We start from the raw sequence: 21,282 nt of genomic DNA on the forward strand, positions 1-21,282 counted from the left end.
ACTGCATTCCCCCAGGCTGATGCCATAAGGAGAAGAGTATTTCACCCAACAAAGATGGTGTCTGTGGTGTGGGAGAAGGAGTCATCACAGGGACCTGGGCAGCTGTCCCTTCAACTCTCTCCCTGGAGTCACAAATGCCAGTCCCTTCTCACACAACTCTAGTCCACTCTGCCCTCCCTTTGTCAGAGCCCAGGGTCTCTGCAAATGAAATTTTGTGTGCCAGCCCTTTACCAGGGTGCCTGTGTCTCCCTGACAGACAGAATCCCTGCTGATTTTCACAGTCAGGTGTCTTGTGGGTACCTCTTCCCTGCGCTGGTGCTCTGGGCTGGGGAGCCCGGTGTGGGGTTGGGACCTCTCACTCCTCAGGGAGACTCTTTGCAGTTGAGATATTCTCAAAATTCTCATCTGCTGCATTCCTGGGCAGGGCCAGCCCTTTTTGCACCTCCGCACTTCTCACCAGTTTTGATGTGGCTTTTTCTGTAAATCCTTGGTTATAAGACTCCTGTTCAGCTAGTCTACACTAGGTTATTTGGGCTGATTGTCCTTCTATATTTTAGTTGTAATTCCAGTTTGGTTCTGGGAGGAGGTGAGTGTAGCTTTCACCTATTCCACTGTCATCTTTGAAACCCATAATGTAGGTTTTTAATGTATATCATTTCCCCTGACTTTGATAAAAATCTAAATTATTATAAACTCAGAATACTTTTCATAAAAAATTTCTTTGCAAGGAGTGAAATTAATTTATTTTGCAATTTCGTAAAGGTTTCTTTCTGTTAATTGAACAAGCTTGGCAAAGCTTTGCAATGAAAAGTTCAGTTCATTAAAAATGACCTTATGGACGTAACATATATTGGTGGTGACAGGGTCCATACTTTATTTTGGCACACAAGGATCCCATTAATTTGTCTTTGTCACTCTCTAGGGCTAAGCTGAGCAATAGTTCAGATTTAGTTTTCTGAAAGTAGCTAAAGAATAAGCAATAAGTGGGGACAGTAGGAGGGGCTGACAAATTTAGAATTTCTTGGTTTTCATTTAAAGCCTTTTTTAATGACTACATAAAAATGGCTCTGTCTGCTCTCTTGAGTTTGCGATTGATTTTTCTATTTTGGTGGACATTGGAAGCTATCTGTGGGGATCAACTGTATTTGATTCAGAGTTGAAAGGATGTCTTTCCATGCAAGCATTTTCTAAACTTTCCTTGTTAATGTTTGTAGTTACTTATAGATCCTTTTTTATTTGAATAAAGGCAACTAACCTTTGTCCCTTAGAAGAAACTGTGGGCTAAATTCAAAGTGTGATGCTTAAAAATGAGTCTTTAAAACTCTCAGAAGTATAGAAGAGAAGCAGGGTGGTGGTGGTAGCTGGGGAACCGCTAAGTGAATTTTGGGTTAAACTGTACCTCTCTCTCACGTGCCATTAGATACAACATGCATGAGGCAGGCACAACATCTGCTTTGACTTTGTCATTTGTAATTGGTGTTTATTACACATTTCTACTCCCTTAAAAGTTCTCTAGGAAGACGAATGATGCTGAAAAGAGCTGAATCATAACCACGGTTAACATATAGAGAGCTTCCTGCATACCAAGTATTTTACATATATTAACTTAATTCTCACATTCGTCGTCGGCAGCCGTCCGTCTCGAGAGACGATGGTGTAGCTTCTTAAGAGTCTATCTGCACCGCCGAGAATGGCTGTGCAGTCCGACTCTGGAGTGACACGGTATCTGTCTCCTCCCGTGTTGAATCGACATCTTGCGATGACGCTGGAGTGTCCTCTCCAGTGAAGCTGAAGCTACAGAGCCTGGGCAGGGTGATATGGAGGGTCTGCTGTTGCCCATGCAGCAGACCCCCCCCTCTCTTCGCAGCTGAAGGATCCAAGGGAAAGACGGAGTCAATACAGCTTGGCTTCAGGTGCGCCGCAGGAGTTGCCGGTGTTGACTACAACGTCAAACCGCCTTAGGGACTCCGGCTCCGGATTTTCTGTCGGGGTTTACTCCCTTAGCCTTTCCCCTGAAGAGGTATGCCGCAAGGCAACGGAGGTTTTTTGGAGTCAGAGTTTTCCTTCTCTGATGTACCCTGACTGGAAGATCGAACCAGCGACACTTAGCTCGCAGGCCGACGCTCAATCCACTGAGCCAAACCAGCCAGGGTTAATTCTCACATTAAACCTATCATAAAGGTACTATTATTATGCTCACTTCATAAATGAAAAATTGCAGCCTACAGGGTTAAATGACTTGCTCTGGGTCCCCTGTTGTTAGAGGGGGATTCAAGATTAACACCCAGGCAGTCTGTCACTGGAGCCCACACTTTTTCTTTTAAGCAAATAACTTAATTATTTACAAAATAATTTATGAAAAAAATTATTATATCTGAATGCTTTAGATATATTACATATGCTTTTAAAAAAAATTTCTCATTATGTTCATTGAGGTGATACAGGGTAATTATATAGGTTTGAAGTGTATAATTCTACGACACATCATCTGTGTATTGCATTGTTTGGTGATTTGGTGGTGGAGCCTGCACTTTTCACCATTGCGCTCACTGTTGCTCTGCACGGAAGCATGATCTATGATTAAACTGCTTTTTACTTTAATCCCAGTAGGGCTGTGTTTGAGCACTCAAGTACACAGACTCATCCCTCACCAACTCACAGAGGTGACAGCATGCTGTATCTGAAAAAAAAATTCAAATTTTAAGAAAGCATTTGTGATCAACAAAAGTACGAATCACTGAGGCACATGTACTGATACAAAATATCTGGTCATTTACTATGCAAAAAGACCCAATAATATTTCTGCAAGTGCCAGTTTTGGAATCAAAGTCACATTCAAATAAATTTTATCATAATCTGCTAAACATCAGTTCACATAAATATCTCCCCCAAACCCTTTGAGTGTATATTACATTCTTCTCTCATTTATTTCTCATATGTATGAATTACCATGTTCTAGCTTAACTATTCTGATATTTTAGCTCAGAAGGACACATTGTAATGAAGATAATTAAAAAATTTAATACATAATTTTTCTACATTCTTTTTTTCACTCAATATGATCATGCTGTGCATACCCAAGCATCAAATGGCATTTCTTAAAAACAACTGTATCATTTATACAATCTGTAGATAATTGGCAAACACTCAACACTTTTATCACAATCCTATCATTCTGTGGTAAGAATGAACTCCAGGTTTTTTGAGGACAAGGACTACTGGGTTTATTTTTACAGTGTCTGCACCTGGCACAAAGCATGGCATACAGCAGGTGACTTATGAGCAAACTTAGCTTCTTTCATTAGGAGGTGTGAACAATTAGCAGGTCCAGTGATTCTCTTGAGTCATCTAAAACACATAATTAGCCAGAGAACTTATATTAAGCATTCTACTGCTGCAGAGGATATACTGGATGAGAATGATATGAGTAGATGGGGAGGAGGCCAGTAAGAAAGTAATCCGAAGTGAGAGGAGTCACGGCTATTGCAGGCATCAAAGCTGATTCATCCTGGCCAGTGCGAGGCTTTAGCTCTGCCATGTGACAGTCCTCAAAATAAAATGCTTTTGTGTGTTTCTATCTTGTAATTCTAATGCTCAACCCTCTTGAACATCCTTTATACTGACTTAATGATCTGCAAATGGTGTTTAAATTTCTCGATCTCAGGTGAGATGACTCTTGATTCTTAAGAAATAAATCTGTTTCTTCATTTATACGCAAAATATTCCTTTTATTTTCTGTGGCTTGAAATGCACAAATGAAATGTAGTTCAGGAACCTTGTATTGAGGGTATAAACAACAAAACTATCTGATCCATTACTGATGTTTGTTCCCTAAGTATTCTTTGAGAGAAAACACATGTCACATAATTAAAATTTCTAGCCACTTTTTTTTCTTAAAATATGAATTCACATTCTCAAGCACTTAGTTAAGCCATCCACATTCTCAGACAACTTACTGGATATAAATATAAATGAATGTAAACATGTGCTTAAATATTATATATCTAAATACTGTTTCCAACAAGGTAAACAAGGCAGTCAATGACTATAGGATCGCCATGGTGACTTGTATTGGCTTTTCTTTCTGTACATAATTCCTTGTGGGTTCTGTTCACACAGATGCATGACAGGAATTTCCCTTTGCTTCTTATTGAATCAGCACCATCGCTAAGTTGATGCCATCTGGCATCCAGATATTACTGCTGCATTCTGCCTGCTTGCTTGCCTGCCTCCTCCTCCTTCCTTTTTGAAATGGTTTACACCAAGGTTATTTATGGCAATATGTTTAAAGCCTGAGTATTGTGCAGAGGCACAAAATGTTTTCCTAACCCTGTAATAAAGTTATTAACTGAAAATTGAGTAAGATAACTCAAGATTTCTTAAGTGAAAGGTAAAGTCACAGAGGAACACCCAATTCTAGCTTTGAGAGGGTGGCACCGTCAAGCTCCCCACCTGTGAGCCAGTGTTTGGTGGAGGGATGCCTGGTTAAAATGGCTGTGTTGGTCATGTAGTGCCCAAAGGAATCACCTGCTGCTTGTTCAGAGCAAACCATGCAGAACTCCCAGCAGCTGAAATAAATCTGGGGGGAACCTCACTACCCTAGGTAGTCCTCCCTTTCTCTCCCTGGGATGACTTCATTGGCAGAGCAGAGAGCCTGGAAAGAGAGGTACAGCATCTGGAGCATGCAGGCCATACCTTTTCTTTATGCCCACCTCTCTTAACAGATAACACCTTCTAGAGCATGGGTGGTCTTTCAGTGGCCCGAGGAATTAAGAAAATGAATTATTTCCTTTCTATTCCAGGTTAGATGAGGCTTTTTGAGAAGACAGGTTTATCAACTTCTTCTATAGCAATTGTAGATGAGCTGTCTTTTTGTGTCCTAGACCTCACCAAAATATCAGTTTTGCTCAAGAAATTAAGCAAAGTGTTCATAGTGTTCACTTGGCTTGAGGTGGTTGTGATATTTACACATACATTTCAACAAAGACTGAAAGTAAGGTAAAAAAAAGAGAAGATTGGAAATCAAGTTAATAATTTCTTTAGCTTCTACATGACTAATAAATATACTTCTTCCACCTCATTGTAGTTCTGATCCCTCATCAAATAAAAATAAAATTTTGAGGGTTTGAAAAAATACCTAGAAAGCAACTTCCATATACTTGTCAGTGGAAGCAGTCAGCTGGACTCCTTCTGGCATCTAAATGACTGGTTCTAAACCTAACAATACTCTCATCAGCTGGAGGCAAATTCAAAAAGACAGAGTTCAAATAACAGCAGAAGAGAATTCCATTAGTCATTTTCCATCTCCCTCTTTCTAGTGCTAGAATGGCATGCTCTTTCCTTCAGAAAAATGCAACTCTCCAGAATCTGATTATTTTTAGAAACCTAGCTCTTAACCATAATTCTTTCTGTGTGAATTGGATAGCAGCGATTTCTATGGATTCCTCAGTTGACATCCTTGGAAGCAAGTTCACCTTATTTAGTTAGAAGACCGTCTGTGCTTGATCAACTTTATTGGCTAAAGCCCCACATTGCTTAGGCTTGGTGTGGAGTTGGATCTTGTTCCCCCTGTCCTGTTCAGTGGAGAGAGACAAAATTCCTTGCTTAAACACTTCTTGATGATGGGTGTCAGGAAAACCTGATAAAAACATGTGCCCGAATCAAGACAAACCATGGCCACCACTGAAAAATTAGTTTAGAGGGTATGACTCCCACAAGAGGGTTAAGAAATCAATTTTTACATCAAGAAAATATATTCATCACTATATTCCTACCTTGGTATCACATAAATCAAATAAATCATAAATAAACCAGTTTCTTGCTGGAGAAAAAGCAATTGATGTCTAAAAGACTTTCTGAATGAAGCTGAAGCTTTGTAAGATAAATCTCAGTACATTAAGTACATTACCATAATATGACCCAATCTCAATACTCACTCCATCCATTCTATGAGACTGATATCTGTACTTGTATCCTCTGTATAGCATTTAGTTTAGTGAAACAATACTACCAGTACATAATTTTGTGCTAGAAAGTTTTGATTAGTTCTTGGCAGGTCAATTTTTAGTCTTTAATTATGATTATCTTCTAAACATATCTTACAGTGGTTGCTTTCCAACATATTTTTGGCCAGAGTGCTGTCCAGTTATTTTTTTCATTTGGGGGTTACCAAAAATTTCTAATATTCAATAATAGTATCTCCATATGCTAAAAACTTTAAGCTACTGATTTCCCTATATTATTTAATGAGACAGGCCAGTGATAATGTTTTTATTTTAAATAAAAGGAAATAAATGATATTTTCTGTTTTACTACAGAACTCTCTGTGTTCACTGGAGCCAAAGTGAGAGATAATAGCTCTGGGCCACTGTTCCTGCTTTTCTGAAGCAGTTCAGAAGTGACAGCCACGGCTTCTAAACACAACCATTTAATTTAAGCAACATGAGTGTCTTTGGTGGGGGAAGAAAAGACTTGCTGACAGTTAATCATTTTTTCATTATACTACGGAAAGTAATTATAGGTTGCTACATACATTTAGAAACTAGTCTATATGGTTTTTAAAAAAAAGAATTAAGATCATGCAAAATTATGTTTTTAAAATTCAAAATCAATTAAAAAAATACAATATGACATGTAGGACCTTGCCTGGGGTTCAGTGCACTAAACATATAAAGTGTATTAAAATGTGGAAACCATATACCTTTCATTACATTATTCTAAGGCTATCATTCATTTCATTTTTGCATAAAGGTAATTGTTCTGAGCATAATAGTATACATTTCCTTTACGCAGCACCAGCACTCCAATTACAATCTACTTCAGTTCAGATTAATCATACCAAGATGGCAATTCCATTACACCAAGAGTAAAATTTAATAATCTAATATATGACTATGGTTCTAGTGGCTACAAGTATGTGTTTAACTACTTTAGAAATTTTATGAAGATTAAAGTTAAACATAATGTACTTTAATCAGACCTTTACTGGAAAATACTTATTACAAAATATGGTTGACCATGGTCTATGTAATGCTCCTGCAGAAGCACTTACAGCTTTCATTGGAGAGGCATCTAATAATGGGAAAGACGTTTATAGATGTAAGATGTTTTGATTTAATTTTAACTTTGTTGTATTATTGAACATCAGTCAAAATACAATATTACAGATAGGGCTGTGCTTTAGACCAAGTAACAAAATATAGCATAAGGGACAGCAGAGTTCATTTAGGTAAAATAATACATACTTGGTTTTAAACATATAAGGAGTAACTGGCTTCAGTTCCATGGCATCTTCCTGTGTCTTGACTAGGACCTTAGTGGATTAAAGAATTAATACACATCTAAAATGCTTACTCCCTCTCCAGCAGCAAGAAGGCCTGTCAAGTTGGCTAGTGGCAGGGGAGAAGTTTAAAGCCTTTATACATTTATGTGAACGTGGCACTGCAATCTAACCACTGCCTTTTATCCATAGTTCTGCAGTGGTTAATTACTTTTTCTTAAAGCTTTTCTCAAAGAAGTAGAAAATGGTGCTGGAGTAACTTTATAGTACAGAAACAATCTATGTTTTGCTTATTGTCCGTTTAAGTGCAAAATGTGCTACCTAATGTATGAACACTCTTTTTGTAAAGCCAAGTGACTGAATGAGCTTTGATCATTGTACCAATCTGTATTTTTGGATTTCTTTTCCAATCTTTTGCTAGTTAGGGTGTGGCTCAGGACCACAATTTGTGTTCTGGCAAACCATTTAAGATTTAGATTCAAATAGGATGAGTCAGAGAAAATTCTAAATTGTTTTGAATATATAGATTATAATCTTAATTTATATCTCTAATAAAATTTAAATTATGGGTTGAATTTGGACACTATTTCATATCCTACATGCTATCCTGTGAGCTCCTGGAGGGTGGCTAACATGTCACATGCACCAATGCAGAGCCTAGTACTTATAGTAATTAAATTAATCCAGAAAACAAGAGAAATTACTTTGCTCATAAATAAAACTCATCAATAAAGTGCTTTTCCTTATGTTTAAAATTGATGCAGCAGAGACATCTATCAGTGTTTTCTGGTAGAATCAACATAGATATCGATCAATCAGTCAATTAATCTATGCCTGTTTCTTCTCACGAAGCATCTGGAAAATCTGTGCTTAGTGGTGTTCCAAATTTCATGGCCTTGATAAAACTAAGCATCTATGAGACCATGATCAAGTGAGGCAAAAACCTGGTCTCTATCTGATACCAATTCCAGCAGGAAATTTTGCCCTCAGATACATTTTATTTACCCTTTTATTTTTGTGAGTGGCTATGTTGCAAAACTCAGACATAAGGAGTGTGGAAAGCTGCCCAGACTTCTACATCAAATCTATGTCATCATCAGATGCAGCCTGGGCCTTCTCACCTCTGGCCTCTTGGAAAAGAGGATGTCAAAATTGAAAAGTATCTAGAGAGAAGTTATGTTTTGGGAAGCACTTTGAAAGTTTTAAGGCTCCAATGTGACAGCCTTGAAGCCTAATTTCACCCTTGGTAAGAGGACTGGACTTAGTTCAGAACCTATGAAAGCCACAACCAGTGAGACACTGCTTTCTTCCAACCAATCAGCCTCAAACGCAAAACAACTTGTGGTTTCAAAACTTACGAGGGCTCTTCTGACACAGAAGCTCCTTCTTCTAGCTCTTGAGCTTGTTTGTACCGTGGCCCCCTGGCCTCTACTGGAAGTTTCTCTGAGAATTAAATGGATGCACATAAGAGAAGAGGTTAGAACACAATTTGGGATTGTAGGGAACTTCCTTTATTTTCTTCCCCTCACCAGACCTTGATTTTGCACTATAAGCTATGTTCATAACTGCAAATAGTAAGTTCTTAGGTAAATTTCTGCCTCTGATGATAACTATATTGAGAAAAAAAGAACAAGATTTTAACATGTTTAATAATACTGGTCTCTGTGTATGCTTCCTCTTTATTATGCTGAAAGGCAAAAAATAAGTCTTTTTATTATGAAAGTCATAATACTAGGAGCACTGTCTCAATGTGTCAGCAAAGTACCTTTTTACAATTTCCTGTTGAAAAGACAGAGCAATGTTTACCTTTTAAAACAAACACAAAGTACAATAAATTATACTCTGATACTTTCATAAATTCTAACTTGTTTTTCTGTTGACTTTTGGCTCAGTGTGATCTATGTGATATTGTCAAAAACAAACAAGACTGTCACTCTGATATTTATAAAACATTGCTTTAGATACCTGATTCATTCATTATACCACCCCAAGGCTCCCTGACAATTGGAATATGAGCAACTAAATGTCCATAATCCATAATTTGACTGCTTCACCTATGTCTGTAGCTCTGGCCAAACAATTCAGATCTAGCTTCCTAACTACTTCCTGGAAAAAAATTGTGGAGGAGAAAAAGAAAGAGGGAGATTGTAACTGCTCCTACAGAAGTAACTGCCAAGATTTCCATTCTGACATATTTTATTAGGGTCATTTATAGGCATATTTGCTTTATAGTATAAGCCAGTGAAGCTCTATCACCATTTTATAACATATAATTGCAAAGATGAAAGAAATATGTCTATATATGCGTACACCATAGACTTATATGGCATTTTAATGATGTTTAAGTAGAGGCAGACTCACTACTTCGTTGTGAAAAATCCAGATTTTACTTTTGATAGTTAACCACAAACTGCTTTTCTTTTTCTGAAGTGGTTTGGTATAGACAGAGCTAATGAATAACTGACTATTTTAAGGTAGGGGCATCACTTCTGGTCTTCTATGCGCAGCAATTGTTTATAGTCAGAAAATAAAGCGAGTGTGAAATATAAAACTGCCAAAGTCCAAAAGATTTGCTAACACTTAGACACAGCAATACAGTACCTACAGACATCATTTTACACCTAGTCCACCTCTCCCAACTAATCAACCCAATGGCGCCATCTCTGACAGCACGAGCCATCTGTCTTTCAATAGCGAAGCGTTCAGCTTGGCACTAATAGTAGGTCTGTAATACTCTACGGTCTATCTGAACTGAATTCTGTCAGATGTACCAGTGGCCACTTCCTCCCGTATTTAAGGATGCTAATGATAGTCAAGATGAAATTTGTAGAAAACTTACTACATGCTAGGCACTCTATTTGCATTATATCTCATTAAATCTTCACATGATCTCTGAGGGAGTTTCTATTATTTCCATTTTATAGATGAGAAAACTGAGGATTAGAGAGGTATATAATACATTAAAATTAATCAGGATTTCTGGTATGGTTTTTTTTTTACATCATTAATTTAGATTTCACAATGCCATGAATTCCCACCAAGTGCAAGTTATAGTATAATAAAGAGCTATTCTATGGCTGATTTTTGGAGAAATTTAATGGTTTAAGAAAATAAGTTAAGAAGCAAATGGAATCATATTGCATCTTAAAAATAGGTGGAAGCTTGTCATAAAAAGTACTCTTGAATAATTTGTAACTTCAGAATTTTATATTTCATTGACATAGACTTTAACAATATTAGCAGAGAAGTCAGGTTAGTATTTATGCTAACCTGAGAGACTCAGTATAATTAAAATAAATCTTGCTCACTAATTAGAACTTTTCTAAGGCCTACTTAAAAAATTACTTGCATCATTTATTACATTCTAATTTATTTCAATGTTTCTTTTCAAATTATGCTTCTGGAATCCAGCCTCATAATATTGTTTCAATTTTCAATATGAAGGCAAGAGCTTTCTGGTTCACCAGTTTTCAGTATGAGGCTTCCCAAAGTATTTCATGCTTGACAGAGTAGACACTTATGGAGTCATTGCATTGTTTTTAACAGCAAGAAATGTGGATAGTAAATCACAAATATATTCAATACTTCTACAATATCTCTATAGAATCTCCTTTTATGCAGATATATCTGATATTTTTCAGCAACAGTCTTCAAACAACTTTATGACTCAGGAGAGCATCATATCAATATGGAGCGCTTTATAACAATTTGCAAGCACAACTATTGGAAGGTTTAAAACAAAGTTAAGTTCATTTAGTAGAGTCTAAGTTACAAAGAATAGTTTCCAAGAACATGTGGAATACTTAAAATTTTCCCGAGGAGTTAAACATCACCCAAGGACACATGGTAAAAAGCCTGATAACAAAGCACCTGCCAAGTTACCTTTGGGTTTATAGCAGGGGGTGGGTACGATGCATTCCTCTTTTATGTGGGGCTTGGTTTTGGGGCTGCAGCCTCCCGTGTGCATTCCTCGATGGTCCATGCAGAGAACCACACGATACCGGAGACCCTGGCCACACGTCACGGTGCACTGGAAGGAGAATGCAAGAGAGAGGAGACTCACAGGCAAAGCTTTGTTTATGCTTCTTCATTTCCCACCTGAGACTTTTTGAAGGGTTGCTTTCATGGAAGAGGACTCCTGATGGATTTATACCACCTCTCACCCGTCATGGGATCTTGATTCTACTTGGCTATTTAGGGTGCAGCTGGCTGAAAAATTAAGTCGCTTTTGATTTCTCAGTTTTGGATCATACAATCAGTGTTCCTTTGGTACCCACTATGTGCGAAGTCCCAAACCAAGCAGCAAAAAGAAAAAGAAAGAAACTGCAGAGTGTGCTCAATTTTGATGACCAACCCTGTATTTTAATGTTATTAAGTCACTTTGCTAATGATTGCTGCTGCCACAAAACCACATAGCTGAAGTGAAAAGTCTTTTGCCATCTCTGTGGCTGAGGATACTATGATTCATCTTTTCATCTTTCTATCTCCTTCGCTATTTCAAATGTTTTTGCACTGGCAGCCAGGAAACCCAAAATTAAAATCATTTCATGTTTAAGCTGCTAGAGCAGCTTTCCTAACCTCTAGAATGTATTCGTTTTAGTTACTTTACTTAATTCCATTCTAATAATTTTGTGGTTTCATTGCATCTTTTTTCCCTAGTGAATAGTAAACACAGCTTTCATTTTAATCCACTCAGACCCTTTTTGGATATAGAGGAAAAACAAGAAATAAAAAATGAAACCAAACTCTTGGTCTACTGAGCTCTGTCACCAGAGTACCTTTCACAGATTCAGGATTAGTCATTCGGCCTCAACTGCTCTTGACAGATATGTGCCTCCCCTTGTCCTGGAGGGAACATGGGGTGACAGAGGCTTCTTGAAGAAATGTGAAAAAAGATATGGATGTAGATTTACTCAGACGTTTGGCTATGCCGGCTTCGGGACATGCCTCCTCCAGGAGCTAAACTGGTAGACTTCTAGACACCTCAAGAGGAGAAGCAGGGAGCTGCACAGGGTAGCCGGTGGGGGCACGATGATGAGAGGGAAGAGTGGACTGATTCTCTTAAGGAACAAAGAAAGAAGGCACAGTTACCGGAGACCACTCCTGTGCCAGCCATTTAGGGCAGTCAAAAATGTTGCAGGGCTGCACGATGGGCATCTTAGGGGTGTACATGCATTTCCACTCTTCCACTGAGGTGACATGCCCCTGGATGTCCTCCTCCACACAGGAAACTGCCCGGCTCTGGATGCCCCCCCCACATGAGGAGGAGCACGCGGTCCACGGGGTGGCCTCCCACCTACAGAAGCAAGGGGAGTTATCAGGGCAGACATGCACATTGCCAAACCTCCTTAGTGACCTTTCCGACCTAATCCCATTCCCAGTGCCTATTGGGGCCATCAGGTTCCGAGAGGCTATGGTCCAGAGAGCTAAAAGTCACCTGTTGCCTGAAACCTGACAAGTGCGAGCGAAGGCGTCACTACTGGCAAAAGTGCTCTGGAAACCTTGAAGCTCTACACAAGTGTAAGAAATTACTGTTTTGAGAGCTGTCCACAAAGATATCTGCGCTATCTGTAACTTTCTCAAAAGTGGGCTGTTTAGTCCTTCCTCTGGGTTTAATACACACACTTTTGCGTGTGTGTATATTGTATTTTATAAACATATAGTCCATATATATATTACATATATACTTTTTATTAAACCATTAAATATTATATCAAGACTAAAATTGGTTAATCAATTAACACTAATAGTTTGCATCTGGGCTGATACTTTTATTTTCAATGCAATACTTTATTACTTAGCTTCCTGATACCTTTACACGAGAAGCTCATGAAAGATCAAGGTAAAACCAAACACCTTCTTTGTCTTGCTTCTACAATCATCAGCTTTGGAACTACATGGATATATATTCAGCACAATTCTGAAGTTCAAACCATGCCATTATTACACCAAGGAGCAAACATATTAATACAGGCATTACCTACTTATTCCCTAATGTTGAGGGATACTATCAGTTAGCATTGCCCCAATAAAGAACTCCTCAGAATTATGAAGAAGTTTGGTTTAGGTTGGAAGGCTAATGGCATTGGAATCTAGAAATACAGCTAAGGGAGAAAATAACAGTATTATCAATAGCGTTTAAGGGAATCCCATTAACTTTTCAGATCTCTACATAGCTCCGAAGCATTTGGGAGCAGATGCAGAGAGGTATCTTTGCCTGATTCTTTTCTTTCCTCCCATAGATTTAGTGAAAGTAGAATTTTATAAAATAGAAACATTGGGAGTGAGCTTCTCTTTCTTGCATGTATTCTGTTTGTTGGTGATGATTGCTAAGTAACTTTACAATTACTCTTAGGATTAAGAGAGATATTTCAATGAGAGAAAAACAAAGTATCACCAAGTTGATCCACTTGAATAATTAAATTTAAAAATATTGCACAGGTATACCATGGAGACAGCAATTCTATAAGTGGGATTTTATGTACATTGAGATCCTGACTTGTCTCGTGCATGAGACTGTATAATATGTGCTTCACAGTTTGAGAATTTTCCTCCACATTTTCTTTGTCCTGCTCAAGTCTAGGCAACAACGGTTACCTCCACTGCCAAGAGCCGAAACTTGTTGCCAAATACAATATTTTCCTATGCATATTTCCCCAGGAGACAAAAAAGAAAATGTTATTATGGGGAAACTGAGGCCCTCTGTTTAGCCCTTAGGAAACTTTCTGATCCCTTTCAAAGGAACAAAGCAGCTCTTCCAGAAAGGTAAGACCAATTCTCATTTGTCTCTACAAATCTCTGGAGATATTCCCTCTGGAAATGGAAAACAGGTCTAATTCAGAATGAAACTGGGCTGAATATGTAAGTACATAGTCACCTTGGATTTGACCTGGCAGTGAAGTGGGAATATGTTTTTGAATGTACTTTAATTTCTTAGAACATTAAGATGCCATAAAAAAGCACATTTTTAATTGGTACTTTAACATCCTTAAACTTGACCCTTCCAAAGAGAGAGTGATTAATTTTTGTCTCACTCTTGGGCTCGACCCATAGTGTAATTTCATAAACAGTAATAAGTATCCTTTTCCATGTCAGAAATCACAGTAAAACAAATGATGCTAATATTATTCTAAGAGTTTATAGTATGGTTACAGCATGCAACTACAGCTCTGTATGTGAAAAATTACCATAAGAATCCTTGCATAGTAATAGGGTTATGAGGATTTTCAAAGCAAAACATGTCTGGGTGCTTTACAGAGAATGTAACAAAAGAGAGGGCATCAGTTAGGATATCTTTATACAGAGATCAGGTAAGTGCTTGGATTTTTTTAAAAAAGCATATCCAAGGGTCTTTTCCTAGAAAAATAAGAAATTAGTTTGTATATCATATAGTTGAACTCCTTTGGTTTTTAATTTTTAAATATACAGTGTATTTAGTTAAAGAAATTCTTGCCCTGGCCAGGTGGCTCAGTTTGTTGGAGTATCATCCTGTACACCAAAAGGTTGTGGGTTCAGTTCCTAGTCAGGGGACATACCCAGGTTGTGGGTTCAATCCCCAGTCAGGGCACATATGGGAGGCAATGACTAATGTTTCTCTCTCACATTGATGTTCCTCTGTCTCTAAAAAATCAAACATATCCAGGGGTGAGGATAAAAAACGCTAAAAATGATTTTAAAAGACATTTTCAAAATTAAGAATTATGTGAAAAAGTTGCATGTATTAATTATGAATTAAAGATGATTTATCAGATTACATTCTTATGTTTAGATAAGTGTTCTAGTCCAAACTGAAAGCAAGAAAAAAACCAGTCTAAAAATTCATTAATTGTGTTTTGTATCTACACTGTGGTCTTAAGCTCATTTAATTCCAATAACTAAGGCTTTCTGCTTTGATGAGCACGTAGCTGCCATTTGAGAATAATTTTTGAGCTTCAATTCTTCTTATAAAATAAAAACATAATTGTCAAAGTAGGTTCCATTTACTGAGACTTTATTTAGAAAGCAGAATATCTAACTGTAGAAATAGTTCAGTAACAGAAGTGCAAGGAGTGAGAAATATAGCTGTTTGCTAATTACCTTTCCCACTTTAATACATGGACAGGCCAATGTGTGCACAGGACAGGTGCAAACGAACATAAAGGAGGCTCATTTCAATGTGTTATTGAGAATACTGGCTTCCGGCGTTTGGGGGAAAGCCGAGTACAGAGGAAATCAGGTTTAACCTAAGACAGGCATTAGTGACACCAGAGAAATATAAACAGAAGAGATCATAGATATTCAAGAAATTTAGCAGTGCCATTACAGGAAAAACATTAACTTGATGGTGCTCACCCTGACACCCAACTTTGCCTTTATCTTGAAATATTCTGTCTTCACACAAGAAGATGCATGTGGCTTATGGACACTTATTTCGTAGATACAGAAATTGAAATCAAATGAAGTTTTGGTTCAGTTAAATTATCTTTTTATGCTTTTACTTCATTATTTTTTCAAAAAGAAGAGTTTATAAGTTTGGTTCTGGATCAAACCAGCAAAATGATACATCAGGAGCATTCTAGTGTCATTTATCATCTTCATCAATACAGTTATAGGAAAGTTGGAGAGAGATGACTACTGAGGTAACCCTTTAGTGGAGGAACTTAAAAACAAACAGCTGTATATAGTATAAAGGCCCCTCTCTATACCTGCTGTCATTAGAATGGTGAAAGTGAGTTTCTTGTCAATCATGGAAGTATTTAAATTGAGACTGGATGACAACTTGCATTGGTGTACTCATATACATATTATACAACTATCTATATATGTGTATATACATGTGTGAATACACACACACTAAATACACATATATGTGTATATACATGTGTGAATACATGTGCACTAAATATACATATGTGTGTATATACATGTGTATTAAATATACATATATGCGTATTTATGCAAACATGTATGTCTAGGTATGGGTGTGATTTTGAGGGAAGGAATGAGAGAATGCAGCATCATTGGAGAGCTGAACTAGATGATCTCAAATGCCTCTATTTGGATTCCAATTCATCAAGTACTTGGAGATTTTCAAACTTTGCTTTATTTTACAGTTTAGAATAAAATTATTTTCTGAGCTTTGTTTAGTTTGAGATTGAACAAACTATTGTGGATTATTTTCAACTACTCTGTTTGCAATCTGATTTAAACCTTGGGTTCTAAATAGCAACTAACTTCCTGGAGTCCTAATTAGCCCAGAGAATAGAGCAAAGGTATCTCTCAGCTCAGTGGTTATTTCAGACCCTGTTCGAATTTCTGCTCTTTGGGGAGCTTCCTCCAGTGTGGCTGACAATACACTCAATAGCTAGCATATTTTTCAGCTTCTCCAGCCTTCTTATAAATATATTAATAAAGAGAACCCATTCTTTCAAAAGAACTTTCATTATTTTTTCTAGTTTAAAGCAGTGCATGGGATTTTAAAATGTTTTGGAAAAAAAGTCCCCCCAAATGTTTTGAACAATAAGGATATAAAAAACTGCCCTTTTGTACTTAATTTTAATTTCTTTGGAACAAAAGTAGAATATCTAAAGACCTTATACAGAGTAATAGCACATCTGGAATTCCACATTTATGGTATTGCGATAATACTTCAGGCAATGTTTGTTTAACAGTTAGCAATTGTGCTTTAATGACTAGGGTCTAATTGCAGAGGAAACATAGAAAAGGACAAAGGGAGTGATAGAAAGATAAAACATAAACCCCATGCACAGTATCTAATCAGAGGGAATTACTGTGCCCACTCTACTGTAATATGATCCTATCTTAAAATGGTTTTTGAATGACAAGTTTCCAGTCTGAGCAGGCCAGTATGATTCAAAAGCAAAGCTCAGGATGGATTGCAAAATATACTATCTACCATCTTATTTTTACAGAAAAACACAAAATTTCTACACACATACCAAAGAAGCAAAAGACTGATTGACTAATTCTAGCATCAGGACGATTGATTTACGTACCGAGGAAGGGGATGGTAGAGGTCATAAGGCATGATCTGCTTGTATCCGTCACTGTTAGGAACAATAATGCCAACCCTCTGAGTAGAAGGTACACACAATAAAATAAACACTAAATAATTACATTATACACATTTTTTAGACAATGCAAAACAACATTAATAAATTGTCTCTGAAAACAACACAAAAACAGTTCAATATCTTTATGCTAGCATATGGTTTAGGATGGGGCAAGTTCTTTGAAAGGGCACCATTTACTATAATTAGTTCTCTGATCCAAGCAGGAAATACCATTGGGAAGGGTGGTGGCAAGAAAACTTGGCACCTCATCATTAACTATGATAAAATAAGCTTGTAAATGTTCTTTAATCCCCCAAATTATACATCCTATGAGGTCATTATTATCATTATTATTAATGTTACTTCCAGATGCTCACCAAGCAATTATAGTTACTGTTTCACTTCTGATGAAAGAGAGAGCTATATATAAGAGTATGTGCCTGGGAATTGATGATGCTATATAATGTGTTACATAACCTAGCAAATAGGTTTCATCTCTTGGCAGATCTTAAGACTTTAATAATATCTGGAAAGCAGCCATTTGATTACTTTATAAAGGGAAGGGGAACTGGTGAATAGAGTAGGCAACTGTCAATAAAAGCAAGATCCCTACCAAAGTAAAGGTAGGAAGGTTAAAATGAGTTAAGTATTACTTGAAAGCTCTTTTTTTTGTGGTCTATAAAATGTGATATAGTGTTAACTGCTATTGTAGTGGTGGTTGTGATTGTCATGACTGTTGTTAGTATATCCAGTGCCCTGGGAAAACTGTGTGATTTAGAGATTGAGACTAAAGAAGCTAAAAGAAATGACACAATGGATTCACAAGAAATGATGTTATAGGCTGTGTGGAAGGCCCCAGAGGCCTTCAAGGCACCAAGGAACTACACTAACCTATCTCACTGAATTCAACTAAAGCCTCCAATTGGCAAAACTTTCTTATTCCAGAGTCTCCTGGCTTGTGGAAGATTTATGACTCAGGGGTCTTAGATAAAAAGGATAGTAGAACAGACTCTGCATCAAGAATGGGAGACAGAGCTCAATACACAGGCATCACCCTGAGGCACAGCATGGCAGGGCAAGAGCAGCAGGCCCTTAATGTTCAAATGACAAATGACAGGAAGTCCCTCTTTTGAATCCTGAAGGAACTCATGTATTCTATATGTATTCCTGGATGGATAAGTATATATTTATACATATATATCTATATTCAATATAAATGTTTATATTTATATTAAATTAAAACTTTTGTTTTGATCACATCCTCTGATATAGAATGATGTACTATTTATTTTATTTATTTATATTTAGAGAGAGGAGGAAGGGAGGGAGAATGAAAGGGAAAGAAACATCAGTGTAAGAGAGAAACATCAATTGGTTGCCTCTTGCATGCTGCCCTGTCCAGGGACTGAATCCACAACCTAGGCATGTGCCCTGACTGGGCATCCAACTGGTGACCTTTCTTTTCGCCTTGTAGGGCAATGCCCAATCAACTGAGCCACACCAGTCAGGGCTAATGTAGTATAATATTAAAACACACACACACACACACACACACACACACACACACACAGCTTGCAAACCTAAGCTTTTGGGTAAAAAAGTGAACTGGTTATACTGTGGATCAGAAAGAAAAAAAGGAATTAAATGGCATAAACTAGGACATGGAGCTCATAGGAGAAAAGAGGGAATGATAAAGAGAGTAGTTCCTGCCTTGGCTGGTGTGGCTTAGTTGGTTAAAATGTCATCCTGTAAACTAAAAGGTTGCGTGTTCAATTTCCAGTCAGGGCACATGTTTACCTTGTGTGTTTGGTTCCCAGTCAGGGTGTGAATGAGAGGCAGCTGATTGAAGCTTCTCTCTCACATTACTGTTTCTCTGTTTCTCTCCCTCCCTCCCTCCTTCTCTTCTCTCTAAAGTCAGTGAGCATGTCTTCAGGTGAGAATTTAAAAAACAAAATGAGGGTAGTTTCTAAAGAAATTACTGAAAGGTAACAGGATACTAGAGAAAAATTAAATTTGAAAGAAAAATGGAAAACAAAGCTATGAGTATAGATTTCTGTTCTCAGGAGGGACAATTACTGGGATACTAATTTACTTATTTATCTTACATGACTAAATTTTCTATGTTTATTGTATGAGTTTTTGTACTCATTTGTATGACTCAATTTTTATGCTGTATGTATGTGTATATTATTATCCTTAAGTAACAGTGTTCATGAGATTAAATGCTGCCTTTTGAGGAAGCTGAAAATCTTACAGCTTTAAGGCAAGAATGGAATGAAAACCAAAATTAGACTTTTCTCCCAATTTTTCCAAGTTAGAGAAACTACCTATTGTTTTCTACCTTCTAACAGATAAGAAGTCAGAGATGAAATGCCAATCCTGTCTACTATTATAATGATGTGATCTCTTTATGATTCTCACATTCAATAATTAAGAGAAATGTTCTTTCTAAAAGAACTGTATTTTAATGAATTCTAACCTTCCAAAGTTCTTCTAATAACTTGGGACATAATCTAATAGTAGTTCATTAGGAAATAAATTAAATCAACTTTGCAGTTATATTTTAGCTAACCCTAGTATGCCCACATCAATTCTGAAATGCAGAAATGCATATTGTTGCCTTCTCTTCTGAAAAAAATGTATAGCTATAATTTGTCATCTTTAATATTAGAATGAACTGCTGCAGATCTTTGCCAACTGATTTATCAGCTGATGATATTTAAAATGGAGGCAGTCATATTGAAGGAGACAGGCTAGAAAAAAAGGGGGAATGTATAAAATTCAAGATGCTGGGCTTTGCTTTCAACTGATTTAGAAATGGTCCAAACAAGGAGCTTTAAACCTGGATTCAGCAAAACTATAGCTATATTTGTCTTTCTACGGCATGGGTCATAGTGAAGACTCATAAAATGACTCTATGGCACCTGTAAAAACAGAAAGCTATCAAAACAATGGTGCTCTGTCCAGTCCTATTCATCCATATGCTTGTGTATGAACTCTGGTCTCCTGGGGCTCATGCCGTGGCCTTGGCCTTTCACACACTGTCACAGAGGGGCAGGCAGTGTTGTCTAAACTTAACTTTCTACTGCCTGCCTTTAAGACACTGTTCTTTTATCTTAGACAAAGTGTACGTACTGATGAAAAAGAATGTCATTCAGGGAGTCTAAGAAGTTGTCCCCATGTTTAGTTCTTGATTTGTATGTGTAGGCGTGCGTGTGTATTCTTACATGCGTCTGAAATCTGTGGGGAGTTGTGAACGAGGCAAAAATGATTGGAAAACCAGTCACAAAGGGAAGACATAAGAAACAGTTGGTTTGCAGGTAAAACTGCTTTCTCCATTGCCTTAACTATTCTGACTACTTTGCATTTCTTACACTGGGGAGTAAATGGATTCCCTTCAACTCTCCAATGTCAAGAGTTGTAGTGGGAAGAAGAGATGATGAGTGGTCATTCTAGACTCGTGGTAAAAGTGGATGAAAGACAACACACCAGCTCCTGTCAAGGCACACACCTTGCTGAACGGTACAATGGCAGGAGAGTGCTTCAGTGTTCTGATAGGCTCATGTAATGAAATATTAGGCAGTGTATAAACCTGAAGTCTTTTGAACCATTTTTAAAGACATGGAAAATGTTCAATGTAATGTCAATTTTTAAAAATTCAATATGAAATAGAATGTATATATACCACCATGTGTTCATATACCATCTATACATTTTCATAAAGCCTATATATGTGTATGTATGGGTATGTGAGTACATACGTGGATGTATATATATCACACATATGTGTAGACAGATATATAGAAAAAGGCAAAAAACAGTTGTTACTTTCTGTTTTTTTAAAAACATTTTTCTTCTTTTTTTAAAAAAAATGTTTCTCTGTTTTCCAACTTCTGTATAATGTTCAGTCACAGGAATTAGGGCATTCAAGTAAAAACAAAATTCAAGTCT

General features: G+C 37.2%; 1 protein-coding gene across 1 annotated transcript in view; it reads right to left on the reverse strand.

The window, feature by feature from the left end:
- The window catches only part of ADAMTSL1 (ADAMTS like 1), a 400,901-nt gene that overhangs the window by 194,171 nt on the left and 185,448 nt on the right, over positions 1 to 21,282 (reverse strand). Inside the window, exons 10-13 of the mRNA XM_090274075.1 lie at positions 17,275 to 17,325; positions 12,371 to 12,575; positions 11,162 to 11,309; positions 8,638 to 8,722 (exon numbers count right to left, since the gene is read on the reverse strand). Coding sequence (XP_090130201.1) covers positions 8,638 to 8,722; positions 11,162 to 11,309; positions 12,371 to 12,575; positions 17,275 to 17,325 — 489 coding nt within the window. The remainder of the gene's footprint in view (positions 1 to 8,637; positions 8,723 to 11,161; positions 11,310 to 12,370; positions 12,576 to 17,274; positions 17,326 to 21,282) is intronic.

The sequence above is a fragment of the Furipterus horrens genome, unplaced genomic scaffold (assembly GCF_987537825.1).
Source record: "Furipterus horrens unplaced genomic scaffold, mFurHor1.1.pri manual_scaffold_4, whole genome shotgun sequence".
In the NCBI taxonomy this organism is placed as follows: Eukaryota; Metazoa; Chordata; class Mammalia; order Chiroptera; family Furipteridae; genus Furipterus; species Furipterus horrens.